The sequence below is a fragment of the Limanda limanda genome, chromosome 22, assembly GCF_963576545.1.
Source record: "Limanda limanda chromosome 22, fLimLim1.1, whole genome shotgun sequence".
In the NCBI taxonomy this organism is placed as follows: Eukaryota; Metazoa; Chordata; class Actinopteri; order Pleuronectiformes; family Pleuronectidae; genus Limanda; species Limanda limanda.
In genome coordinates, this window is record NC_083657.1 from 16,832,282 (window position 1) to 16,859,411 (window position 27,130).

The 27,130-nt window shown below is 40.2% G+C and overlaps 1 protein-coding gene across 1 annotated transcript in view; it reads right to left on the reverse strand.

Annotated features, from left to right (window-relative positions):
• The window catches only part of adam19a (ADAM metallopeptidase domain 19a), a 195,339-nt gene extending 169,747 nt beyond the window's left edge, over positions 1-25,592 (reverse strand). Inside the window, exon 1 of the mRNA XM_061066522.1 lies at positions 25,463-25,592. Coding sequence (XP_060922505.1) covers positions 25,463-25,592 — 130 coding nt within the window. The remainder of the gene's footprint in view (positions 1-25,462) is intronic.
• Positions 25,593-27,130: the final 1,538 nt, after the last annotated feature.

A 27,130-nucleotide genomic window follows, 5' to 3' on the forward strand; every position in this document is an offset into this window, starting at 1 on the left:
TTCTTCAAGTTGGTCCGGATCAAATGCTTTATCCTACAAGCGAAGGACACCACTAACAGTTGATGACACGGACAGGAATCCATAAAATGGCAGGAGCATTTTGCCTGGAAGTGCTGCAGACGGGAGGAAACATTTCTGCGACATCTGAGGATCTCAGAAAATGTGCAGGTAAAAATAATGAGAGGAGCAGAGTGCTATTGAAATCTGTGGTTGTTTGAGGTTGAAATCCCGTTTTATCTATTCCTTTCCCCCTCTGACATGCTATTGCACATAGGTGGTTCATTTCTAGAGCAGCCCCACACCAGAAGGTGCGTTCTCACGGGTCAGTGTGCTCCTGCTGGTGACTGACTCAATGTGTGGTCATGTAGCCTTTCTTTAAATACGCTGTCAGTTGCAGTTCATTTTTTTAGAACACTGATTCACAAAGGTTGTCAAAAAAATGGCTAGCATGCCCCCATCAGAGGCCAAAAATGGTCCAGTGCCCCCAATATATCCATTAGGGTCAGGTGCAGTAAGCCCACACTCGAAACACACATACAGCATACTTTCATGTGCGCCATGACAGGCACATACAGGGGGTCAGTAAAAACACTGACAGATAGAGCCTGTACAGACTTTGACAGATTTTTGACAGTCCACCAGCCAACTAATATGGCAGCCCAGTAGGCTCAATGGCCAGTCTTGGCACCTGGGTGGTGCACACACATAGTACACAGCCAGTTAGAGGGAAAATCATGGGTAAGAAAAAATCAACCTAACTAATTTCTCTTGTTTTTATCTCTCTCTCTCTCTTGCCTCAGCCAGGTGATGGCATGTAACTGCAGGTCCTGTATCTGTTGTTATAAGCAATGTATGTGTATTAAGGAACAAAAAACGCTGGTCTTTTATTTGCCCTTCATATAGTAATTCATTTTCATAATAGTTCTACTCTATATTTTCCCTCATTCATCCACACCTCCCCTCCCGTGGCTTTCTACCACCCTTCAACAGTTTCAGAATCCACTGTTATAGATAGAAGCCTCTCGGATGCTCTTTCATGGTGCATAGCTGCGGGAGGTCCTTTAATGTGTTATTACAAATACTCTGCTACTACTACAGAAACCGCTACTGTAGTAAAAACTCGACCACTACTGCTTTAGCCACAGAGACGAGCCACCATCAACTCTTTGCTCAATCAATACAAATACTTCTGCATCTAGACAAGGATTGTTTCTTTCTGCAGGCAGCCACAAACAAACTGCAGTATCATTCTAAGTCACACTAAATACAGGTCATTTACAATATTTAAGGGCAAATAGTAGAGGCACTGGGCTCTATCCATCAGCTAAGCTGCAGCTTCTAGTTCAACATTGTTTCATTGTTTTTAAGGCTCTACACTTTTAAAATTAATCTAGCTTCAAGTCAAATGCTCAAACCATTTCAACTAACAGTCGATTTAACGGTTTTCTCTTCTATTTAATTGCATTGTCAGAAAACTCTCTGGACTGTCTGTCTTTGATCTTAAGGTAAACATTTAACAAAACCACATAACAAATACTGTAAATAGCATCTGCTATTTCACATACTGGTGCAGAGCAAACAATTGTTTATACCTTATTGTTGTAGTGCCACGGATATTTTTTTGTTTTTATAACATTAATCATACTTGTAACAGATATATATATAAAATAACAACTTAAAGGTTAAAGACTTTGACAAGCAAGCAACAGTGAACAGAAAAAAACTCCCTGATCTAATTTTGCATCATGACACTTGTTTAAGAGTGCTAGTCATGGTTACCCTCTTTTTTAAAATCTACTCTTTATAATTCATAATTTCATAAGAATAACAACGTTCATATTTACTAGTTGGGGATATATTTGCAGTCCTTTTGAATTTAATAAGTCTATTCTAATACATGTACTTTGTAACACTATACAGTGAATATCTTTGGTTCCCCAAATCAAAATCTGTTTCCAGGTGTTGAGGAGCCTTCTGCACATGATAAAAACGTGGTTTAGAGCTTTTAGAGTCTCCAGAGGGAGCTGTGTGATGTCTGATAAATGTCCTCATGTGATCGCATCATATGCGTCAGCATCACTTGGTTCTGAAGACTAAAAAACTGAAAAGGAAGAATAACTGAGGGTGAGTTTACCAAACCTCTGGAGCCTGCTCCACATCTCTGCTGAGGGCTAGATTCTTGAGGCTACATTAGCTTCCACTGGCATTACACAACCCAAACCTTTAATAATCAAGTTGCATTGTGGGTACTGGAGGCACCAGGTGGGATGTGATATGTCAAGTATGGCATCAGTTTTGATTGTTTGTAAAAATATTTTTCATATTAAGGAGCTGTAGACAAAAAAGTGTTCACTGCAGCTTGAGCGAACTCAGTTTCCGACATGGCATCATAATAAACTTCTCCCTGTGCTGTGTTGTCCAGAGACATTATGAGCTCTGATCGCAGAGGTTTACAGTGCAGCACAGCACAACAACTTAATGGAATATCAGCATCTAACTTACTTATCTCCAGCTACACTCTGCTAAACAAGGACATCCTCCCCGAAGCCCCCACCTCTGCATATCCTTCGGAGAACAAGGTTGCCCACTCAATCTACCTGAGTTTACATGGAACTCGATCATTACTGCAGGGTTCAATTTGAACTTGTAAAAGTACTTGTTCTGTGCACACAAGAAGTGTCGATGTGTGACAAGAAAATGGGACTTTCTTTTCCGATACAGGGCTCACTACTGGTTTGACATACTTGGTGCTGCTCAACTTTGCTTTTCAACTGTAGTGGAGAGACTCAGTTCCTGGTCATGGAAATCAAAATCCTCACAAATATATCTATATATAAGTCATTAGATGACACACTGGTCTGGAGTCTATAGTATTAGAACGTCCTCTCTGCAGAGGACAGTAATTAGGATGAGGAAGAGGAAGGATGAGGGTAGCTGCTCCTTTAAACAAGATCCTAAACCTCAGTACTCAGTTTAGCAGCAGCTCATTGGATGCACCACCTTCTCCCCTGCTCTAACACCAACCTCAGGGGATCTGTCAGAAACAGAGTAAGAGCTCTCTGGTGATCGTTTAAATGCTTCTTCTCATGTAATCGCATGTCATGTTCTTCACCCTCCTCGCCGTCTTGTCTCCTATTATAGCTCTGTTAATGCTGCTGGATAATTCGAAATCTGGCTGTGCGCAAAGCGGAGGCTGCAGAGCACTGAGCAGCTTCAAAGTTTCGAAGCATTCTGACCCCAGCATCCACTTTGAGAAGGATGAATAAAGAGTTGGACAAAGTTTGAGAGAGGCAGTTCGGCATGTCTTCCAAAACAGCTTCCCCTGGCTCCAAAGTAATCAATTCATGTATAAGAATGTGTTATATATATTCTAACCAGCAATTTTCAGCTCCTCTACAAGTTGGTCGTTCATAAAAATATCATGATGGAAAAAACGTTACAAGGTGAGCTCAGCCTTCAACTTCCATGGATTTACAATTCGCATTTAAAGCAGAGCACTGAGCCCATCTTAAAGTCCAAACACTGACAAAGACAAGGGGCTCTGATACATTGTACTACATGATGTAATCCACATTGGACTTTGGGGAGTCATTAAGGAGAACGTGTCGGGCAGAATTATTCTTTTAACTCTATTTTACACTCATTCTGAAAATAAAATGAGAAGATACCTGAAGCAGTCTCCATTATGAGCTTATGATATTGCCTAACCTCTCTGTCCCCATCTTGTGACAGAGCAATCAATAAGAAAAGGCGGGCAAGGCAGGGCAAATCTAAGAACTGGGTAAAAATGCAGATTTACTGTTTAGAAACAAATAGGCACATGAACTTTCCCATTTTCATTGCATTTTGCGACACCGAGATACAAGAGTTACAAACTTCTTAAAGATGCTTAACATGTTCGGAGAAGTTCCCTTAAAGCCGTCTTGAGATATCACATTCACAAGTCAAAACATGTGGTTTGAGAGGTAACAGTGACCTTGACCTTTGGCCATTGACCACCAAGCTCGAAGTAGTTCATCTTTGAGTCCCAGTGAACGTTTGTAGAATGGGACGGATGAACAAACGTACGGACAACCCAAAAACACAAGTGTCACCATCGCAGCATTGTTACAAATGTAAAATACAAGTGTCAAAAGCAGTTATATGAAGAAAGAGGATGGAGCAGTTCAGAGAGAATTCACACTCTGCCCTTATTCTCACTTCCAGAGAGAGAGAAAGTGCTCTATATCCAGAGAATTGGCTGCAGAGTTAACCAAGAGTTTGCTTTTCACACATGCACAACACGGGAGGTTTTCTTCACAGCAGCAACAGCAACAAATCCTCCGTATTAGCTCTGCAGCAGAGATCAGATGATCATGTTTACAGCGGCCCGTCAGCTCTTATCACCATAAACTCTCTTGACATCTTCGTCTTCTATGTGTAACAGCTTTTTCACTGGAAATATTTGTTTTCTTTTTGTCTTTTTTCAGTTTTGTGTTTGTCGCGTGCTAGAAGCTGGGATACGCTGCTTTAAGACTCTATTCTAGGAGGCCAGGCGGAGACAGTCTGCAGAAACTGGTATTTTCTGCATCTTTGCACAATCAACTATAAAAAAATAAAAACAAAGTAAATCTTTCTTTCTCTGCAACAAATCATTTGTCACTGCTACTCCAAAATTTGCATCCATTGAGAGAGAGGATCATAAATAAAATGACAATATAGAAGCCGGTGTGATAAGATAACAGAACACAGCTTGGTCTTTGTTCATTATAATCTCCTTACATCCTGTAAACCTCTTTAATTCCATGCAATTTCATTTTGGTGTAAGTGGAAATCAAAACAAGTTTTTATTTTCTTACCAATGTAAAACAGCTTGTCTTCAAGGTGAATCTTCCCACTTCGATAAATACACCCAAAAGACTAGAAATAATTAATCACTTGGGGATAACGTGTTTTGTTTTTTGTCTGCTCAAGTAGACACAAGGTACACAAGTCCCTGTAAATTAGATGAAATTAAACTTTAATCATCTCCATAAGCAAAGTGGGTCATCACAGCAGCAAAAAACAGCAGATAGATTATCACAGTAGAACCTAAGAGAAGACCGGCAAATACATACATAAAGTAAAGTATCAGGAGAGCATAGAAATGTTCTTTCAAAGCTGTAGACAGTCCATCTTCCCTGATACTTTATTGTGGTATTCAGCTTTTTATTTGCAACAAGGGTAACAACAATGATTTATTCCACCTGCAGTCGATTAGAAACGTCGGTCTGCCGTGAGCAAGTTGTGAAACTACTAATAACTCCACAAAAGTGAAACGCTCTGAGAAAAAAGGGCATTATTTCTACGCTCAGGCTGTCACATTCTTTCAGGTTATTTTTTAACTGGCTGGCACTTCACCTGCCATTTATTCTAGGGAGATGGAGTCTATGTGATTCTCCCCAATTCAGATGTTCACACACCCAATTGCAAAATCTGCTGCATCAACACTTTTTTATTATAGTCAGGAGATTAATATTAGTAAATGTTTTGAGAACATAAAATGAGGTGGAGGCCATCTACATATAAAACGGCCTAAGGTGTATAGATTTTGATATAAATCAGCTAAATGCGTTTCAGTTCGAGACGAGTCACATGCTGGAGAGACAAGTAACCTGTGTTTTGTAACTAATGACATCAATGGCATAGTAAATGGTCTGTATTTATATAGCAGGTTTCTAGTCTTACAGACCCCTCAAAGTTCTTTACAGTCAAAATCACATTCCCACAACACTTATACACTTCAGCACGTAAACTAAAGGTTGGAATCGAACCACTGACCTTCTGAGAGGACTACCCACTACCCACCCCCCTCCTCAGCCACAGCTGCCCGAAAGGCAAATCCCTCAGCGCTTGACTTTAAAAAAGTAGGTAAACAAAATTACCATGAAGGCGTAAAAGATTCGGGTTGTGGTGAATGGCCTCCCTGGGAAAGAGACATCCTTACTCGAGGAAAACACTTCCCATTATTGCTTTGTGCTGACTGATTGGACGTGGACTGCGCGGACTGTTGCATGTAACGTCTAGTTTTTAGGAAGCATGAAATGGGCTGACAGAGCAGCTGCTGCAGCCTGGACTGCTCCGCTCTGACAGCCCCTCTTAAACTTGTCTCTCACACTGGGAAGTCGACGGACACATCCGCTTGGCAGTGAAGTGTTGTTTCGCCAAATTACACAGACATTTTTCCCCACTTATACTTCAACTGGGATGTAACCATGCAAACACATATCTGTCCGTGAGATTTCTGCCTAAGCTCCGATATAATGGTGAATATGGCGCTCACAGCCTTGAGAAATAAAATGTTACTGTACAGGCTAATATATCTTCCTTATCACCCTGGAAATTCCATCCAATATTTTTAAGTAGGATTCTATGTGATATGACATTCCAATTCCATTAAGCCCCAGTTTATAGGGGTTAAAGACCAAGTAAAATAGATGTCAGAGCTGTTTCATCTGCATATGTGTTGTTTAAAAACACAGAGAAATGGATGGGAACTGTTGTGGATATTGATTGTTTTCTATGGTTGCCGATTAGTGTTAAATATGTGTCACACCCTCCACGGCAGAGTGGACGGTTACTAGCTCAATAATGAAGCCTGCTCTCTGCTGTCAAGGACTTTTCACCGCCACCTTCACCTACACCTGTGAATTTATCTGATGAATGGGACAGCATAGGTCCCTAACAGGCAGAATTTATAGTCACAGAGAGGAAGTGAAAAGTTCCAGAAACCATCATCACTGGAAAACAAAATGAGAAAAAGCCCCTACATGTGCAGTTGAATATGTTTTAAAGGAGAAGAAGACATTCTCTGCTGTGCTGTAAAAATGCATGAGTGGTAAAAGTACCCACATTGTTAACTCCAGTAAAAGTACAGATACTTGTGTTAAGTACTGATTCAACATCTTTACTCAAGCAAAAGTATAAAAGTACAAGTTCTGGAATGTATTCAAATTATAAAAGTAAAAGAGTTATCTTCCGGCTGAATCTGTGCAAGGCAAACTGAGACTCATGTCACATTAATATAGCTCGAAGACCATTTAACTTGAACCACTCTTACTTCAAATAAAATTGTCACAGATACGCACTTCGCCTCTTCTCTGCCTTGATTCTCCCTCTTGTCTGCTTCGTCTTGATAAGTCCTTGTTATGTATGTTGTGCTTATATACGCTGGTAGATACAGAAGAAAGAATCCTCTTTTCTGTTCTATTTAGATTGAAATCTTTCTTGATGTTGATACCTGAAAAATCGACTCAAGTAACAAAATATTTATACTTTGTTACTTCCCACCTCTGGTAAAATGTTAGGATATAAATATTTTACAACAAGAGATAAAAGAGCAGTTAACACTGGGACACAGGAATAAACCTGGGAACTGTAAGGGCTGGTAAGAATACGAGCCTGCTGGGGACTGGGGCGGGGGGGCTGCTGCTGCTACTAATGATGTGAGCTTGGCTGCGTATCAGATTTTATCCGTATCCATACCAACCTGCCTGAAAATGAACATCACTTAAAGGTGTATTCCATTGTATTTTCTAACTCACAACATTTAATTTAACATGTGTACACTTGTACATACACAGGAGCTGTTGTCCTCATTGTTAAACAACTCATTGCTGTTATATTTTTAGGGTTAGGGTTCCTTCAGTTCATGGTTCAGGAGGTTTGTACCTGGAGATGAATTATCCACCAAGATAAAAACTCTCCAAAATAAAACAGACCCAATAATCAAAACTGGTGTTTCATGTTAAAAATCTAGGGGCTGTTTTCTCAGCTATAGTTTCTCTGACAACTTAAGATCCAGAAGTCAGATGACTGTAATCCTTGGTTAGGTTAGAGGTTACAAGACAGTGGCATGTCTGAACACAGTGGCAATATAGTCAGGTAAGGTTTAACCATTCAGCAGACAGCCAGCACTTATGGAAAGCTCTGGATAGGATGTTGTAATACAAGCAGAAATCAGAAGCTCTCCAAAGCCAATCCTCGAGGACCATGAATGTCTACAAAACATTTAAGGCCAATCCATCCAATAGTTAATGAAGTATTTCGCAATGGACCAACAGACCACGCCACATTGCCTTCCGTAGAACCAGACTAGCTATACAGGATGTAGCCCTCTGACATTACTGTCAGTGGGGTGTATTCAGGCTTCCTTTACTTTCAAAAAACACACACAGCCCAAACAATATGTCCTTGTTTTACATTCGCTCTTTGATTAGTTATTCAAGGACCTTCACCCTGTCCTTCCCCATCACATACATCTCAAACGTTCGGCTTATTAATGTTTTAAAAATGTACTCTCTTTTCCTCTGGGGACCCTGATGAACTCAAAGCCAACATCAAGGGAGAAAGCCGGAGGATTCAAACTCACCCCCGGCACTTACAATGAGGGGCATGATCTATATCTGACAGCTACCCCAGCGGCTAGACGACAGGAAGAGGGAGAGCCGGGGTGAAGCATGTGCATAGAAAGGAGGAATAATACATAGCAACTACTTTATCTTCTTGAGAAATGACTGTATGGATTCCCTTTGTAAAGGGCGTGGAGATAGCTCTCTAGGGAGACAAAAAGGGGAGTAGATAAGTTTTTTTTGGGGGGGGGGGGGATCAGCTGATTTATGTTATCACATTCAAAACCCACCTCTGTTTGGGCCTTTTGCGCCTTTTGCCAACGCCAGCACTGCCAGTAATGAAAGATCTGGCCTGTTTGCATATCCGATGCTTTACTGTTCCATATCATGTATTCCCAGTCCAACTCAAGAGCTGAATCCCTTCTTCTTTTCCCTGGGGTTAATGCCCAGTGTGGAGCTCCAGGAAGCTGAGATGGCACAGCAGCATAAGCTTTCCCTTCCATCCAGTGCCAGATTGAATGTGAATGAATCCACGCTTTGGGGACTTTTGCGAAACTGGGCAGAAGTTGGTTGGTCGGCAACGAGGAGAGAAAGTAAGACAGAATGACAGGACGGATGTCACTTAAATGTATTCACAACTCCAGCAATACGAACACAAAGCACAAAAGATTGTGACACGTGGTGTGTGCCAGTAGAGCAGTTTCTTTTTCACTAGGCATTAAGGACTCGTACTTCTAATGCACCCAACAGCCTCATTAAAAGAAAGATCTTGGTAGAAACTTTTGTGATCCCTGTCTTCTGAAGAGTGACCTGGTAGAATGACAACAGTCAGAGCGGCAAGTCATCTAACTCTCCGGACTTGTCTCGTTAACAACTCTCCGAGTCTTCCATATGATTGCTGCGAAACAACGCGCGTCTTTATGCTCGATGCTTGAAATAAATATTTAAATGAGTTCTCTAACTGAATAAAACCTAGAGTGGATTCTATTATTACTGTTCAAACTTCGGCTTTTAAATTACCATCCTGAATTATTCACCACCGATGTGCATGAATACCTATCTATAAGGCAGGAAACAATATTGAAAAGCCATAAGCATGAGGAGAGACAGAGAAATAGCTGAGACTAATCCCATTTGTGGTCCTGCTGTATCTTTTTACATGAGTTAATACAAGATAAACTGCGACATCGGGTTGGACTTGCAGAAAAGGCCTGTGGAGGTTTCTCTCTCATCTCCATGAAAAGAACTATAACGCCTCAGTTTCCAATGAAGCAGTGGTTAATAAAACTACATAACCTCTGGAGTTCCCCAAGGTTCAATCCCTGTGCCTATGTTATTTAATATCATTCAGCCTAATGATACAAAATTAAATAAAAATACAGAGGGAGGTCCACTTATTTGCATTGCTTGTTGCATGAGTCTACAGCTTTTCATACCCTGTACTTTAAACAGCATTGTGTTAGTCTGCACCACGGAGATGAAACTTCTAGAATTTTAGTCCAAATCTGTCCCAAATATGAAAGCCTGCAATCAAGGACAGATCATGTTATAATGTTTGGGCATCATTATCCACCTTGCACATGGCAGTAATTGTAATCTTCAAGTGGTTTATTTTGACTGGAACTATAATCCCTCTGTATAGTTTGGAAGAGATATACAGCGACAGCATATCCAGCTCTTAAGGTACCATTAAACCACTGCAGCCCACACCAAACTGTAAGAGCACCATACAAATCAATAGTTCTATGAATACATCACTTACACTACCGACATGTAATGCCTCCAGAATATGTTACTGTGCTGTTATGGCTGTTTTCCCAAAGCACCATTCTCATTTAAAAGCAAAACGACTGCTTAAATATTCCAAAGAGCAACGCACTCACATTCACTTTGCTGGGCCCCACAGTAAAAATGCACTTTGTCCCCATGTGTGATTTCATCATAAACATTTCATAATAAAGTGCAGTGTATGTCATTAATTTTGTGTCAAACCAAAAGAAAAACCAAAGCAAACTACAAATATTCAATGGTTACAAGGCACTTTCCGAGAACTGAAGAAGAGTTTCATAAACATTTAAAACCACGCAGCAGGGAAATTACATGGATTTGGAAATAAATTTATGGTGAAAAAGAAAAATCTTGGAGGTAGGGGCTGTAGAAGGATGGCACAGTCGGGAAGGCAGATATGCAATATTGATTGTTGAGAGTTTTATGTGAAAATGGTTTATGTGAAAATGCCGCAAGTTGGAGTTCAACTTGAAAAACAATGTACAAAGTAGAATTGTCACACCGCGGTGAGGTTTGTCTTGTCTTTGGGTTTTTGTCTCGTAACTTCCTGTTTTATTTTGAAATCCTAACTCTCCTCTCGTTTCAGGTCACTTGCCCTTCCTCATGTGTCACTGGTCTGATTGTCTCTGATTGTTTCCACCTGTTCCCTTCACCCTCATGTGCTTATAGTCTGCGTCTCCCCTTTGTCTTGTGCCGAAGTGTTTCGTTCTTGTTCGTGCACCTAAGCCTTACCCACAGTCATTGTCGTTTTTTGCCAAAGAGTTTCTTGCTACGCCACGTAAGTTGTTTTCTGTTTCCTCCTTGAGAGTGATTTTTTGTTTGTTAAAGTTTTCCAGTTTAGCTTTGTTTTGTGTTGTTTGTAAACTGTCTTTCTTCCTCCCTTTTGGAGCGATTTATGTTAAGAGAGATTTAGTTAGTTTGTTGAGCCTCCTGTTTAGGTGAGCCTTTTCTTTTGCCCCATTTATTAGTAGTTTGGTTTTCCTCCTTCGGGAGCGCTTTTGATTTCTTGCTCTTGCCATTTGTTTGTCCTCCTTCGGGAGTGGTTTATGTTTAAAAGCTTTTTCTTTTTCTAGTGTATGTTTTGTATTTATTAGGAAGTTCTTTTTCCCCAGTTATTGCTTGCCAAGTATTATATTATTATATAGATATAGTTAGTGAGATTTTCATAGCCTTCTTGTTTGTCACTCTGCATTGAGGTTCTGAAATCAATAAAGTGTGCTGGTACGTGATATTCTCTGCTTCTGAGTCCTCATTCCAGTCCAGGCCTGACAAGAATCTGCTTTGATTTTGCATTACAGAAACATAACGGATATTAGTGAGAATATAGAGAAGTCAATTTAGGTTCTAGGTTATCCTTCATTCCAATAGCTCAAGGCTACTACTGAGTTCTGCTAATTAGAAGGACTGCAGACAGGTTTTTCGTCATTTTAGTAATGCATGTTCAATTTAGCACAACATGTCACAGATAAATCTTTCGCTCTGTCTGCATAGGGTGTTTGAGAGTCACAGAATTCCACATGTTCCTGGAAAAGTAAAGGATCAATCCAGTTTAATCACATAATTTCTTCTTAGATATATTTGAATACACAGGTCTGATCTTTCCTCGCTGCATTGAACTACAGACTACACATTGCTTTGCTTACATCTTGGTATTAAGTCCTGACAAATCTATGCCTCCAAGTGTTACTTGGTAAGTAAAACCACTCTTCCTCACGCTGATTGTTTTTGTTTTTTTTTAAATAAAAAAAAAGAGAACATTCTATATGCTGGTATTTCTACTGTGCAGCAGTTCGCCTGCGGCCTACAAATCACTGCCCATGAACTGAATTTGAGAATGCACCCATAACAATCAGCGGCACTACGGTTGTATTCAATCTTTAACCCGTGCTCCTATTAACTGAATCTAGTTTAACCTAATATGGTTACTTTATGTGTGGGCACCAGTCTGCTTGCATACATATTATGTAAACTCCAGTTTGGAGGTCCTGGTCACACAGTTTTACAACATATGACACATCCGATTGACTACCCTACCCTGCTACACAGCCGATTGTTAAATGGAAGCATCTCATTAAGAAATATGGACATGACAAAGGGACGTTAAACAATAACAATGTGTCGATGCAGCAATAAAGGACCACAAAGCTTATTTGGCCCAAATCGAAGGACACAAGGTTTAAAAAATCCCATGGGTCCATGTGACAGAAGCAGTAGAGCTCTCCATCTAAGTGTTTGAGTGCACAGCCCAATCCCCCTATAAACAGCTTACTCTTACAGTACATTTCCTATATCCCAAATCCCCGAAGACTTCATCTGCTAACCTCACTCTTTCTCTCTCTCACTCAGTGCAAGGATTCCTAAGCTCATCCTAGTTTTTTTTCCTTCACCTCATCTTTCTTAGTTTTTCCACAGGACTGAACTGATGCTATCTGTCAGCGTGAGGGCTTTCCAAGGGGAGAGTAGCTCCCTATCTCTACACTGATGATAGTTAAAGGCTCCGTTAACCTGCCCTCACACCAAGTACAATGAGAGCTGCCTTTACAATGCGTGTGTGTGTGTGTGATAATGTGTGTATGTGAATAATCAGCAGATCCAATGACACGGCGGAAATTATTCCTGCAATTCCTGAAAAGCTGTAACATTTACATATGAATGACCGTGGGTTTTACTTGTCTTTCTCAGCAAGTGATACAACACTGCAGACATTCTGAACATTTATTACCTCAGGTTGTTTCATTGTGTTGTGGAAACAAATTGCTGTTCTGCTGTTAGACCTTCACTATATGATGAGGAGGGACATTTTTTTGTTTGGTTTTTCTATTTTAACCTATCAACACAGGAACTATCAATCCACTCACAGTACTCCGCTGCTCCGCACCCTTAACCAGTTACCAGTGGCAGCCCGCATCCATTTTAAAACATTAGTACTTGCGTACCGTGCTGCGAACGGATCAGGTCCAGTCTACATCCAGGATCAAATGGTCAAATGTTACACCCCAGCCCGTCCACTCTGCTCTGCATCTGCCAATCAGCCTGTTGCTCCCTCACTCGAGCTAAACACTCGACAAAATCAGCTCCCCAATGACATCAGGACAGCAGAAAGTCTACCCATCTTCCATCGCAAACTAAAAACACATCTCTTCCGACTATACCTTGAATAAAAATTAAAAAATTAGCACTAGTCACTTTGGATAAAAGCGTCAGTTAAATGATATGTCATGTAAAATGCGTAATATTTTTAAGTCAAGATCTTCAATTTCAAAGCTTTTGATGGCTGGGAAGGCAGAAAAATAAACACATTTTAATTATGACTAGAAATGTCAAATGTTTAAATATGTATCTACGCACAGTCAAAGAATGGACTCACCTCAAGAGGAGGCTGAAGCGGAAAAAATCGACCACGATCGTCTAGCATAGGTTAAGGTTACCAATAGGTGAACTGTGGTTCCGACCTGCTGTTCTATACGGACCCGACCTGTTATTAGTTTGTGACGGACTGATTCTATTTGCAACCTTTCTCATATCTACAGTAGTTGTGTTTTAATCTGCGCTGCTTTCCCCATCTTTACGGTAGTAAATCCTGGCAGCACAAGAGAACAAAGAGAAAAGATGTTAAGCTGTTTAGTTGTTAATATTTGTTGAAATTGTTTATATGTGTAATGTAGTTATATATATATATATATATATAGAAAAAAGTAAAAGTAAAAAGTAAAATTAAATCAGATCTTTTATACATTTTTTCCAAAATTAGACACTTTATTTTAGGATGCCTTTTTCAAAAGCTCTTTATTTTGTTTTTAAATGCAAACCCTTGAATTAATTTTATTTTGAAGAGATATGGGACTGTAAAAGGAAGATGAGCAGTTCAGACTGGACTGTTTTTTGTTGAGGAACAGTTCATACTTTGTTTTTTGTAAGATTTTTTGTAACGGAGACATTTTTTTATTTTTATAAATTCATCATATTAATCGAGTAATAAAAATATATCTTTAATTTAATCGATTAATCACCAAAATAAATATTTAATTAATAGTTAAAAAAATAATCGATAGATGCAGTCCTATCGAACACTTACAAATATGTACAGCGTGTTGATTCAGAACTACGAAGCTGATAGGTAGTTAGTATTCTGGCACACATTTCTCAGCAGGCAGACCAAGCTCAGCTTAGCACCGGCCCGGTACTGTAAGAGTAAGAGTGTGCTCTTTGCCACAGCAGTGCCCAGGTTAATAATGAAAACACTGGTTGGATTTGGCTCTTTTGGGTGAAGCTCAGCCAATCAGGGAAAGAACATCTACAGATCTCACTGTGTATAAGCACTTGATAATCATCTGGCGCAAGACAGGATGGAAAAGTGACTCGCACGTGTGATGACACAGGATTGCAAACAGCTTTCTTCTGAGCTGAGCTACAGCTCACTGATACTGTGCCATCTCAAGTGTGTGTGCTCTTCCTTCAGGGAGGAGATGTAATCAAACCATTCTCGTCTGCAAGAAGGAGGGATCACTTCCACAACATTATAGCTTCAGGGAATGTGTTCCGCTCGGAGGTGATTCTGTGTCTGATGTGCATATGAGCTGAGGCTCTTCTTTATTTTCAAAGAAACCGGGATTAGGAATTCGGATTTTATTTAATTAAAGCATCCAGCTTTACATATCTTGTAAGATAAGTGACTTAGAAGACACAAACACATTTTTCATCAACCTTGCAAAACATTGGATTAAACTGTATTTGATGTCTATCATTCTTCTTATTCTGGTAAATGTTACTCATCCAAGGGTGTTTACAGAAAATGTCTGCTTCCTCTGACTCAGATACCCATCATGCACAAGAAAGGCTGACTTTCTCAAAGAAGTCCAAACAAAGAAAATCTTGATATTACTTTTGTAAAAAAAAAAAAACTAAAATCAAGGTCCACTTACAAGCTTTTTGTGAAGCTTCAAAACATGTTCATTGAGGGAAGGCGCTCACTCAGTTGTCATGGAGATGGCTCAGTTGTCTATTCCTCAAAGGGGAATTGGTCATGTTGCACAACAGTTAGGAGGAAGAAAGTAAAAATACAAATGTATCAGGGCCTCTGTGACATCAGCAGCACACAACACTTCCTCTGGTATCACAAAAACTGAGTGGACGTGGACAGAGGGGATCATGGAGAAGGTACCGGGCCGTACAGTGGATGATGTCACACACCGTTGCCAGGTTAACTGACCAAGGCCTATGATGACTCTGGACATGTGGTATGGATGTAGCCCTACAGCTAACAATGTCTGGGCTTCAGAAATGTTTCTCTGCCTGTGCTGATGGCAGCATTGAGATCCAGAGTATCATCCAGTAACTACAACTCTGTGAAACACTACACTCACAAAAATTCCTCACTAAGACATATAGCTCAAACATTTCATTGTCCCGTGTTCTCACTTTGCCTGTGATAATGAGTCCTGATTTCTGCAGGGTGTGCATTGTCCTGGTCACATGACGCCCTGATTAATTGGTACTTTAGGTGTAAACAAGTTCCTACATAAATACAAAACAGGAGCTGAAAAAAAGTAATTTTTTTCCGTACTAGCAGGTTTAGAGGTTGCAGCTGAAATAAATTACTTCTGAAATATTTTAAAGCATATGACAAAAGAAGAAAGGACAACTTTGGGAAAAAATAAGAAAAGAAGTAGGAGCATCTGCAACAGGCTGCGTGGATCACAGAACCAATCAAACAAAGGGCCCTCATGTGGAGTTCACAGGTCCAGCAGCAGCTTGTCCATAAAATCTGAGATAATAATGTTTGGGCTTTTTTTCTCACACCACAAAAGTAATATTTTTATATCTTGTTTAGTTCAGTTTAGATTTGTATTGTCGTACAGGATGAGATTATTTTTGCAGAAAGGCACAGCCAGAACAGTTACAAAAAACAGAGCTGAGGAGGTAGAGCGGGTCGACCACTGTCAAAAAGGTCTGCGGCTCGATCCCTTTCTCCCCCATTCCACATGCTAGTGTCCTTGGGCAAGATAGTGACAGTGTGAGTGATGTGTCATACAGAAAGTGCTGCACATAGATTCCACTGTGTAAACAGGTGAATTTTTCAAGTCTGGAATATTCTATATTCGCTTGATTGTTTAAAGCTTTGTTTTTTGATTGTTTAAGTAACAAATGTTTTAACAGGACAATTATAAGAGGGAGGCAGGCCAGCCAAATAATAATACATTGATAAAGCCACTGTAAACAGAAATGGTGAGTCCTGATGAGTATAAAATATCTATTCTGCGGGTAAACGTGTGGTTTCTTAATACAATGTGTAACTGTATTTAATGTATGTATGTATATGTATTTGTGCTTTCATTGTATTCCCCATGCATTAGCATTAGGCGAAAACTTTGATCCAATGCTGTGTCCATTAGTGTTGACAGACAAATAACCTGAACCCACCTGCCAAATTTAGTCCAAATTGACAGAAACACAGACAGACAGGCACTTCATTGTCACATCATCTCCAGTACGTGTTGTGATAAAGAGCAGATCATTTAGCCGGGGTAGAGGGTAATGGCCTAGTCTGACATTTAAAGGGCAACTTCAGGCTCGGTTTTCAATTGAACACACCACCTTCTAATATTCAGAAATGCCTCTAAATCCAGGGACTGATCCTTTTTTCAAACTGCAACTCGAAACAAGAGCTGTGAATGTAACTACACCTCTATGAGTTCGGAGTTTCTACAAGAGACAGATAGACCAGAACTTTTACCATTAGGGTTTTTCCTGCATAGAGAATTGTGAGGCGACAACTTCTTATAGTGATCAGGTTTGTTCGGGACTAAATTCATCAAAATAAGCATTTGATCACAATTAAAGAATTGCGTAGCTCACACACACAGAAACGGTGTCATCGGACACATGTGTAAAAAAACAGAATTTGTAAACTTAAACCATGTATGGATGCATGGGTGGTGGTCGTCATACCCATTTCGGTCTGGATGGAAATTTACTCACTCAAAAAAAAAAGAACTATCACTGCAATAAATAACAGTCTCAATTAATAGTAAAAGTGAGAGTAAATCCAATTACAAACTTAAAACATGTAGACATTAATACTTTTGAGAAATGTTTACTGGATGGAGGCGTAAAACCAAACTTTTCTGATTCTCTGCTTTATATCATTTGAAGTCTCTGACAGAGGAGAGGCGCATCACTGATCTGTTGTGCAAGAGAGGCTTTTATCTCCTCTCAGTCTAAAAGGGGTTACCAACGTCACATGTTGTTGTGGAACTACATTACACCGGGACCGATAGCATTAGACTGGAACAGGAAGCTCTCAGAAATACCGTGCTCCCTGGCAGCCCCTCACCTACACAACGCAGACCTGTAGCGCTCAACCACAACACTTGAAAATGAATAACGACTGGAAGAAGCCCACGCAGCAGACCAGAGAGGACCAGGCACAGTATTTCTGTGGGTGTCGACAATAAACACCATGCAATCTAGTTAGATTTCAAACAAAATATTCTTCAAGGGTGCAACCTCTCTGTCACGCCGGCCCCGGTGTTTGCAGCTGAAAAATGAGTCAGTGTGAGGTGAGCTGGGCACTGTCAGGGATCGAGTCGCTAATGATAGTTTGCCTGTTCAGCGGTCGTGCCACAACAGTTCTGCAGACCGCACAGCCAGTACTTGCCCCCCCCCTCACACACTGGGTATAACAGCCCACACTTTCAAGAACTCTAAAGTCATCCCATACAGATTCCTCTGGGCTCCAAGAACAGGTTTTGCATTGCAAAGGCATGTGGGGTGCAGGCCCGGGGCAGGCTGCGCTCTGTGCCTGGTAAATGGGCCATGTTGCCGGCAGAGAGTGCAGAGAAAACTGCTGAGCGCACAGTTTATTTGAATCCTTGCACAGCAAAGATGCATAAGAAGTTTTTATACCCTTTGATGTCATGTCTGAGATTGACAAGTTGTTGGGAAGAGTGCAGAGCATGATGATTGCAGGAAGTAACATTTCTGAGGTTAACACATATGTTTAAGGGTACAGCATCATACAGAAGTGCAAACCTAGTCATTAAACATCAGAAGAAGAATGGAGATATAATACTCAGAGGAGACATGGAACAGCTTTAAGTGTTCTTTTGTGAAAAAACATTTTTTTGCCTAAATTTCATAATCTGGGACAGGTCACTTATGCATGTCAAGCTTAAGCATAATAATCAGAAACAATCCATTTAAACATGTAAAAGTCATATTTTTTCATGACATAATGATATCCTTAACATTAGTCTTCCTATGTCATGATATTCCAAAGGGGGAGCTTCTGATTGACACTTACCCCGCCCCTTTCTGTGACATCAACCCCCATGAAGTCATGCAATTACAGTCACATGATACCCATGCTGACCTATAGTAAAAGACCCGTTGACTAGATTTGGTTAGAACAGGAAATAAACCGACTGAAGCTTAGGTGTCCCACATTATGTTACGTCCCAGAATACCCAAATTCACTCTAACTGACAATATATTTTCTTATATTCCAAGATATCTGAAAGTTGGGGTTTATTAAGGTTTTTTCATATTCCAGGACTAATAAATGTGGTGTTCAATTATTGCAACAGATTATTTCAATATACAGTAACTATATTAATACAGAGTGATGTTTTATGCTCTCCCAATATCAGCTGAGATTGGTTCCAGTCCATGACACCATAACCCTTAAAAGGATAATTAGTATAGATAAGGGAAGGCTGTAGCCATGTCATGTTGCTAAGTTAGCAAGTTGTTTCCAGTCTGTCTATAGTGAGTCTCTCCGAGTTAATCATCCTTATAAGTGCTTGGTTGGTCCAGTTTGAAATGCAGAAATGCCAGGGAAGAATATGTCAAAGAGACAATAATTACAGCTGACACACGATGAGCTCTGAAAGTGTGAAAAATAACTGTTAACTGTCAGAGGAAATAATTGATTCGAGAGGAATGAGACCAGGGCCGGGTCTAGACAGGCATGTATGAGGGGGCAGCCACAAATCTTGAGGGGGCATTGTGCTTTATTATATTATTATTATTATAAATTGGGATTTAGTTTGAGGGGGCACAACATTTATTTGAGGGGGCCAGGCCCCCTCTTGCCCCTGCCTAGACCCGGCCCTGAATGAGACTCTCTAAAGTAACTCAGTCAGTTGATTAGTAGCCATTGGGACTGTGAGCTGTCTACAGACAATCAACCAAACAGAAACTTTGTAAAGCAGCCAGATTGTGGGAGGCTGATAAAAATGTTGCAAAATTGTTCGAAATCAGCTCCTGTAAGCCTTATTTGACCAATGTTATTCTGTACAGTGCACACAGGGGGATCACTCAGAAACGTGACAGACTTCAGGACATCGCTCTCACTTCATCAGTGAGCATTTCACTTGACTTCTTATTTATGTCATTGTTACTGTGTTGTGTTTTCATAAATATTCTAGTAATAATGCTGCAAAATGATTAGAAACAACATGTTTTTACAACGCACAATGGCCATAACAACTCCTCACCCCGGAGATACATCAGGTGCATCTGTGACTGATCAAACTAAACTCGAATGAAATGTGTCTACCGTGAAAACTGCACCTCCGGATTTATCTAACTGGGCCAAAGTAAACACTCAAAGTGAATTAAAACTCTTGTCAGTTCTGCCGGTGTAAAAAATCGCTGCCCACTAAGATGTATTGCATTTACCTTGCGGCGAGAAACCATGCTGTAAAATCGTTCAAAACGATTGTGTAAGTCACTTGTATTTCTGAGCGAGGCATGAGTAGTCAGCAGGTGCCTGACCAAAACACAACACGCACAAAGAAGTGGAAGAATAGGAATGTTTGTATGGGCTCAGTTTCTTTGAGGGTCCCAGACGTGCTTGATAAAAATCACAAAGTTCACGATTTTTTAAAATTAAAATTATGAAAGTCGGCATTAACTTCCTGGCCATTTGTAATTTATATATTTGCTAGTTCCTGATTTAATCAATATTTACACATTAATCAAACTAGGATCAAACTATTATTTGTAATGTAAAATGTTAAGTTTCATCTACTTTAAGTCTTTCAGTGTTAATGCACCCTTGCTTCTGTGGCAACTATTCAATTAGTTCAATTAGTTATTCAGCAAATTAAATGCCAATTATTCCTATACTAGATAAATTGTTTGAGTCATTTTTATCTCAAAAAATGCCAAATGTTGATTTTTTTCGCCACCACAGTTCTATATCATATCTAAGATTAATTCGAATATTTTCAAGTGTTACGCTATTTGAACAAAAAAATACATTGACCACTTTCTGAAATTAGACCAAGCAATTATTCAAGAACATGATACGCAGATTAAATTATACCGGAAACAATCGTCAGTTGCAGCGCTGGAAAGCATTCAACATTGTTTTGTTTGCTTGTAATGTTGTTATTTTTAAAATAACGCATTATTGTCAGGGTCACACAGTATATTCTCTGGTCTTCAGATGATCAGAGTCAATGTTGAGCAACGAACTGTCATGGCAGATGGATGATGGGCTGGTTAATGACTGGTTCTGCTGACTTCTGCAAATTATTACCCAGTTTTAATGGCACATATGCTTTGCTGACATCTGTATTGTGCTATTGGAGCATATTTTTGAAAAGGCAGCTGGAGAGGAGGAACAGCCAATAGTATAAAACTGAGGAAAATGAACATTGTAGGCTAAACACAATTGCTGGTTGGGATGGATTTATTTTCTCTAAAAATAAATATAAACGGTTATCCTACTAATGGAATTAGAGCAGTAGAAAAATACATGATGTTGAATATATCAAGACGAATACATGCAGGATGGGCTGAAACTGCTTTTACTGCAAAATAAAACAAGAGCAGATCAGAAAACAGGGAGGCTTCTTACAAAATCATAAGAAAGCTCATCATTATATTTGAAATAATGACCCGTCTACAATATCAGCCAAATCAAATAAAGCTCCAGTACTCTCTGCGGTTGATTAATTGTTATTGTTATTGGATTGTTACTCTAAACGCCAGAAGTCATGTTGTTTCCTTCCCTGGGTCTAGGCAACTCACAGGAGCACCGGATTCAATTAGGTTTATAAAAGATTATCAATCAATCGTTTTTTAAGATCATTTAGTCAATAGTGTACGAGAAAACAGAGGAAAACAGGCAATCATACTTTCCCAGGGAAAAGATATTCAGGTTACAGTGATCCAAAACGGAAAAGATGCAAATCCTCATGTTTGAGATCCATCAGTTCATCATTCACCAAAAATATGAGCAGGTGCTTTGAACAGCACTCTTTTAGCCATTCATACACAACACTGGCACACACTGCATGTCAGGTGCTAATGTGCCGGATGTCGCTCAACGGTTCCCCTGACTCCTTTATAAATAACCACATATGAGTTGATGTTGATTTTTAAAACGCCGCAGCACTGCGACAGTCTGATCTACCTCGGCAGGATAAAGCCGACCTTCTCAATCCTCCTCAAGGCAGCAGTTAACATGTTTTTATCTCTGGCCCCATTCCAACTCTGGGATAAGGAGGTGAGCAGTTCAGAAGGATCCACCGCCTCCAAAACGTGGCTACACTGTACATGCAAGACACATGACATGGTTTTCATTGACAGGTTTAATCTGTTCTGGCAGCATGCAATCCTCTATGGGAAAGCTTGTAATCCATCCAAATGCCCCTGGGAGCCTGTGTTTTGGCCTCAAACAGTTCCTACTCTCTACATACAGCCGCTCATAAATATCATCTGAAATTCACCTGATGCCACACTTACACTCCTTTTCTGATATCAGACCCCGTAGTTCTTCTTGCCTCATCCCACTTAGCACCCAGAGCTGCATTTCTACCACCTGATTCATATGCCTACTCTGTTTCCAAACCTTGAATGAATCCTCTCTGCTATCCCTATGATACAGGTACATGGATCTGTTGTATTAGGGGTCAAGAAAAGAATAATTGACACTAATATTAAAAGGTACAAATTATGTTTTTACCTCTTTCAATGAATGTTAAAAATGAAAAAAAATCTTGTGTTTTTCTGTTTTAATACAGTCTCAAACTCCATTTTACTACTATTGATCAATCATGTCATATTCAAGTGTAGATCCTCTCCTGAAAAATGTTTGTAATCTTTAAGTTGTATTATTTATTATATAATATAACATTTGTTTTTTCATTTACACAAATTGCTCAGTAAAAATCTGTCACGATCCTCTGGTTGTGACCAAAAATATCAGAGAACCGCTTGAGTACAACCAATCCTGGTCCACACCCGTTAAGTAAGAGCAAGTATCACTTTTCTTAGCTGCCCTTTACAGCTAAACTCCTTGAAAGGTCAGTGGCTTTACAATTTGTGCGGGCTCTGATACAAAACCACATATATGGAAAATTCCTGTCCGGTCTCAGAAAATACCACAGCAATGAGACCGCACAATATTCCCATCAGTAGAATGCAAAACTGATTGGGTTTAACTGGGACAAGGATGGATCTCCTACTTGTCTAACCTAATCTATTTTGTTTCTATTGGTGACCATGTTTCACATTTTAGGACTTATTCTTGGTCTCTGTTATATCAATAGGTGAGATATTTGGTAAGCTAACCATTTTTATGCTGATGACACTCATATATGAGTCCCGGTTAAGCCTTAAAACACCACAAGCTTATCCAAGATTACAGTGTCTAAGTGACATTAAAAACAGAATGTCTGCGAAATTTTTGTTAAAATCCAGAAAACAGGGAGATCCTCATCATTGACCCTAATAGATTTAAAAGCCTAATTTGGTTTTTTTTCTAAGAACACTCAAATCTTTCTCAGAAATCTCTGTCTTATTTGACTCAAACCTTCATTATGAGATGACAAAACATTCTTAAAAAAAACCTCATGTCCAAGTTTAAGAGAGACACAAACCATCATACATTCACTTCTTCATGTTTAGATTTCTGTAATGTTCTCTTAACTGGTTACTTACTACAGATAACTAATCATATACTTCAAATAGAACAAAACCCAAGAGAAGAGATCCGATTACTCCCCTATTTATGTCCCAACATGGGTCACTAGTTTATCATGGAATCCATTTAAAGATTCTATTTGTGACTTTTAAAGCCCTTCATGGCTTTTTCCCAGACTGTCGCTGAATACTTTCCCCTCATCAACCTGCACGTACTCTAATGTTCTCAGACAGGATCTCGCTGGTACTACCTACGTAAGGATGTATGACTGAAGGGTTACAGAGCTTTTGCTGTTGGCACCACAACTTCAGCACAAACTATCTGATTAACTCAGACTTGCAAGATTAGCAGTCTCTAAAAAAGCTTCTGAAAACAGATTTATTTCAAAAGGATTTGGAATAAGCCCCTTTAAATATTTCATAAATATGTATTATTTTGCTTCTCTACTGATTTTTCTTAACTTAACTCCCTCTAAGGGATTTGTTTTTAATGTGTTTCTTTACCGTTTCCTCCCTTTAAGCACTTCATCTCTTGTTGTTGTATATGTTCTATCCAATCCACTTTATTATTATATTCACTAATAATCAAAAGCGTCAATTATTTTCTTTTTGACAAGATCTAAAAGAAAAACATTTAAAGAAAAGTATAAGATACTATACTGGTTTCAGGGGCCAGTATACACTTAACCAGTTGTTCTTAAGGAAATTACTGAAGGTCTACCAGCTCTGCAGCATTAATGTAACCTCTGACCTTCTAGTTAAGTGAGACCATCATAAACGCTGACTACTGTGTTAGTCATTTAAAAAAAAATTGTCATCTCACATTATCTACAAACAGAGGTTTTCTACACTGACTCAAGTTGAGTTCTTAAACTAACAGCATGGATGCATGGGGATCAAACCATTGAGGAGCAGTGGTAAGAACACTTCCACAGTAAACCACAGTTGACAAAGTGACAACTAGTCTGCTACCGACTCAAAAGTGAACTGAACACAACAAACTCAACAAAGCTATGTTGTGTGCTCTACATATGTTCAACTAAACCCTTGACCTTGTGATTGGTTTGTATACAAGTCTCACACACAGAGAGAGAGAGAGAGAGAGAGAGAGAGAGAGAGAGAGAGAGAGAGAGAGAGAGAGAGAGAGAGAGAGAAGCGTTAACTGCATTAAGTTGAAGCATGTTTTTTTGAATGGGGGTTATTGTGTGAGTCTCCTTTTGCCCTGGGGTGGCTCAGTCAGCCCCACATGACTGGACAGACTGATGCATCTTCATACCAGCCACTGTCTCACAGCTCTGCCTGACAGAGGGAAGGTGCTGAACACATTCAATGAAAAGTGTTTTCTAAGCTCGTTTCAAATACAGACTCTCCTGTCAGGACCTCAAAGCTGAGACGGTCCCTCAAAAAAAGTGGACAGATGAGTTCAATGAGGATTTTTTGCCTTGTGGTGGGTTCAACAAATGAAAAGTCTGTAAAAACACACCCTCTGTGGTATAACTGGCTGAAATCTGTGATGCTCTACTGTACCCGCACTACACAGTGAACTCTGCCTTTTATGGACAAGGCACAAAGAGAACTGGGCTCTTTCTTTCTATTGGTTTGATGGGGTGGGGGAATAATTTGTAACGTAAATACTACATGCAGCTAGTCCTCATGCCTGAGTACATGATACACGGACGATCTGTAGTTATTATGGGAGACTGAAGAAAGACAGAAAGAAAGAAATCGATTTTAACTGTATTGTCGTTGTGTGAGAGCCAGCCCGCTTCAGGACACGCTCGCCCAAAAGCCGTTTGTAGAATAACACAATTCAACGCAGCTCTGCGCACAGCTCAATACAAACACGCGTGGGAAACGTGTAAGTGTCTGTTCTTTGAAACCCTGACATCCTCTGGGGAATTTCGGCGAGAAAAGCACAACTCCACGGAGTCAACTTTCAGCGGCGTTTCACCTTATTTCCCCCCCACCTCGCTCACATTCCAAACCTCCTTCCACTGTCAGGCGGCAGATGTTGAAGTCTAACAAGTACAGATGTGTCCCAGTGAGGTTGTGTTTCAAAGCTTCGGGGACACTGGAGAATAAACACGGGCTAGATCGAGAAAGATTTGAAGGCAACGCAGGATTCAAGTGCCATTATTCTACACAGGATTTGGCTCGTCCTGATAAAACCAGTGCTCTAGTCACTAGATCACTGGTTTTATCTGATCCAGTGTGAGAAAAGTTTGAGCAGCATCGCAACGGAGCATTTCTGTCTCCTCTCACACACACAAACACGACCAGTGACACAGTGGGAACTCGCTCCGGCGTGTCAGCAGCAACTGGTAGATGTTGGGAGAAGTTGGCCACTGCTCGCCCCGCTGCCTCTTTACCTTCGTCCCCGGTGTGTCCGCCGGCTCTTCCCGGAGCTCCGCTCAGCAGCAGCACGGAAAAAAAGAGCAGCAAACGTGCACATGTCGCCGGTGACGTCTGGCCATTTTTCTGCCTGTGTTTACTGTACATCCCTGTGACCCTCGGTGCCGCCGACTCGTCCTCTCCCTTTCCTCGCCGTTCTTCTACTCTGCCTCCCTCTCTCTGGCTCCGCCGGCCGTGGAACCAGCCGGGACTCACACGCGCCGCTTCCTGCCTGCTCCGTCACAATAAAGGTCCGACGAGCGCATCGCGACCTTAGAGTGAGGCGTGGAGCTGAACACAGGGGATTGTTATATGGATTATATCAGGGGTGTCCAACAACGGCCCGCGGGCCAACTGCGGCCCGCCATCAATTTTTAATTGGCCCGCATCAATGTCTAATAATATAATATATAAAAAACATATATATATATTTATTTTTTAATCTCACAATTTAGTAGCGCTTTGTCCCTCAGAACACCGCCACGCCCTCCGCCCTGTGCGATGCGGGTGAGTTGCACTGTCAACAGTCCGCTCCAGGGCGTGGCGGCGTGAGTGGCCCAGTCCTTTGTATTTTGATCTGTATGTGGGACAAAAAGTTTGGACACCACTGGATTATATAAATTATATACGTGCAGAGACATTTTGAGGGGACGTGCCTCTAACCTGAAAAAAGGCAACAGCCCCCCATGCTATTATGAATACTACTGACTGACACTTTTGTCTGGTATTAGTTTAACGTCCCATAATTTATTTTATCTTAATGTCTGCCAGGCACTGGTTCTGCATTATTCTCTACATACTTTAAACCTTTATTTTATCAACACTATTTTTGGACTTTATTCTTTTTGGGGTCAGCTGTGGCTGAGGGGGCGGAGCGGTTGTCCTCTAACTGAATAGATGAATGTCAGTAACCCTTTACTGTAAAGCGCGATAATAATTATTCCAACAATAATTCCCTTAAGGACTAATAAGGACTTATCCTTGCTTCCCTAATCTTATCTCATGTCCTACGTAACCTATCGTAATTAACACATTGTTGCAAATAGGCTATATTTCCTGTAAGCTACTTGAAGCAGTGATAAGATTTGACATCATTTATCCAATTTCAAACCACAATATTCAAACTTTGCAAATAAACTCTTCTTAAAAAATGTTAAAACGTACATTTAGCAATTTCAGACTCCAAGTCCCAATGTAAAAATCCCAGTGGGACAGTGACACATTATAAGAGGCAAAGGGCTTCGCTTTGCATCATTTCGTTTTCATATTTCATATCGTGATTTTATTTAGTCAAATCATAGCAACAATTGGGCTGCTCATATTAACACACATTTTTAAAACACGTTTTTTTATCCAGAGGGGCAGCTCAGTCAAAAAAGGCAATCAAGCAACTTTAGCCCTATGTTTTGTAAGTTCATCATGTTATGTTCAGTGTTGGGGAGTAACGGAATACATGTAACGGCGTTACGTATTTAGAATACAAATTATGAGTAACTGTATTCCGTTACAGTTACAAATTAAATAGATGGTATTCAGAATACAGTTACATTGTTGAAATAAGTGGATTACATGACGGTACTTCTCTGTTTCACGAGTTTATTCACTCTCTCGTAAATCCACCGGAGGCAAAGCCCCCAGGAAGCAGC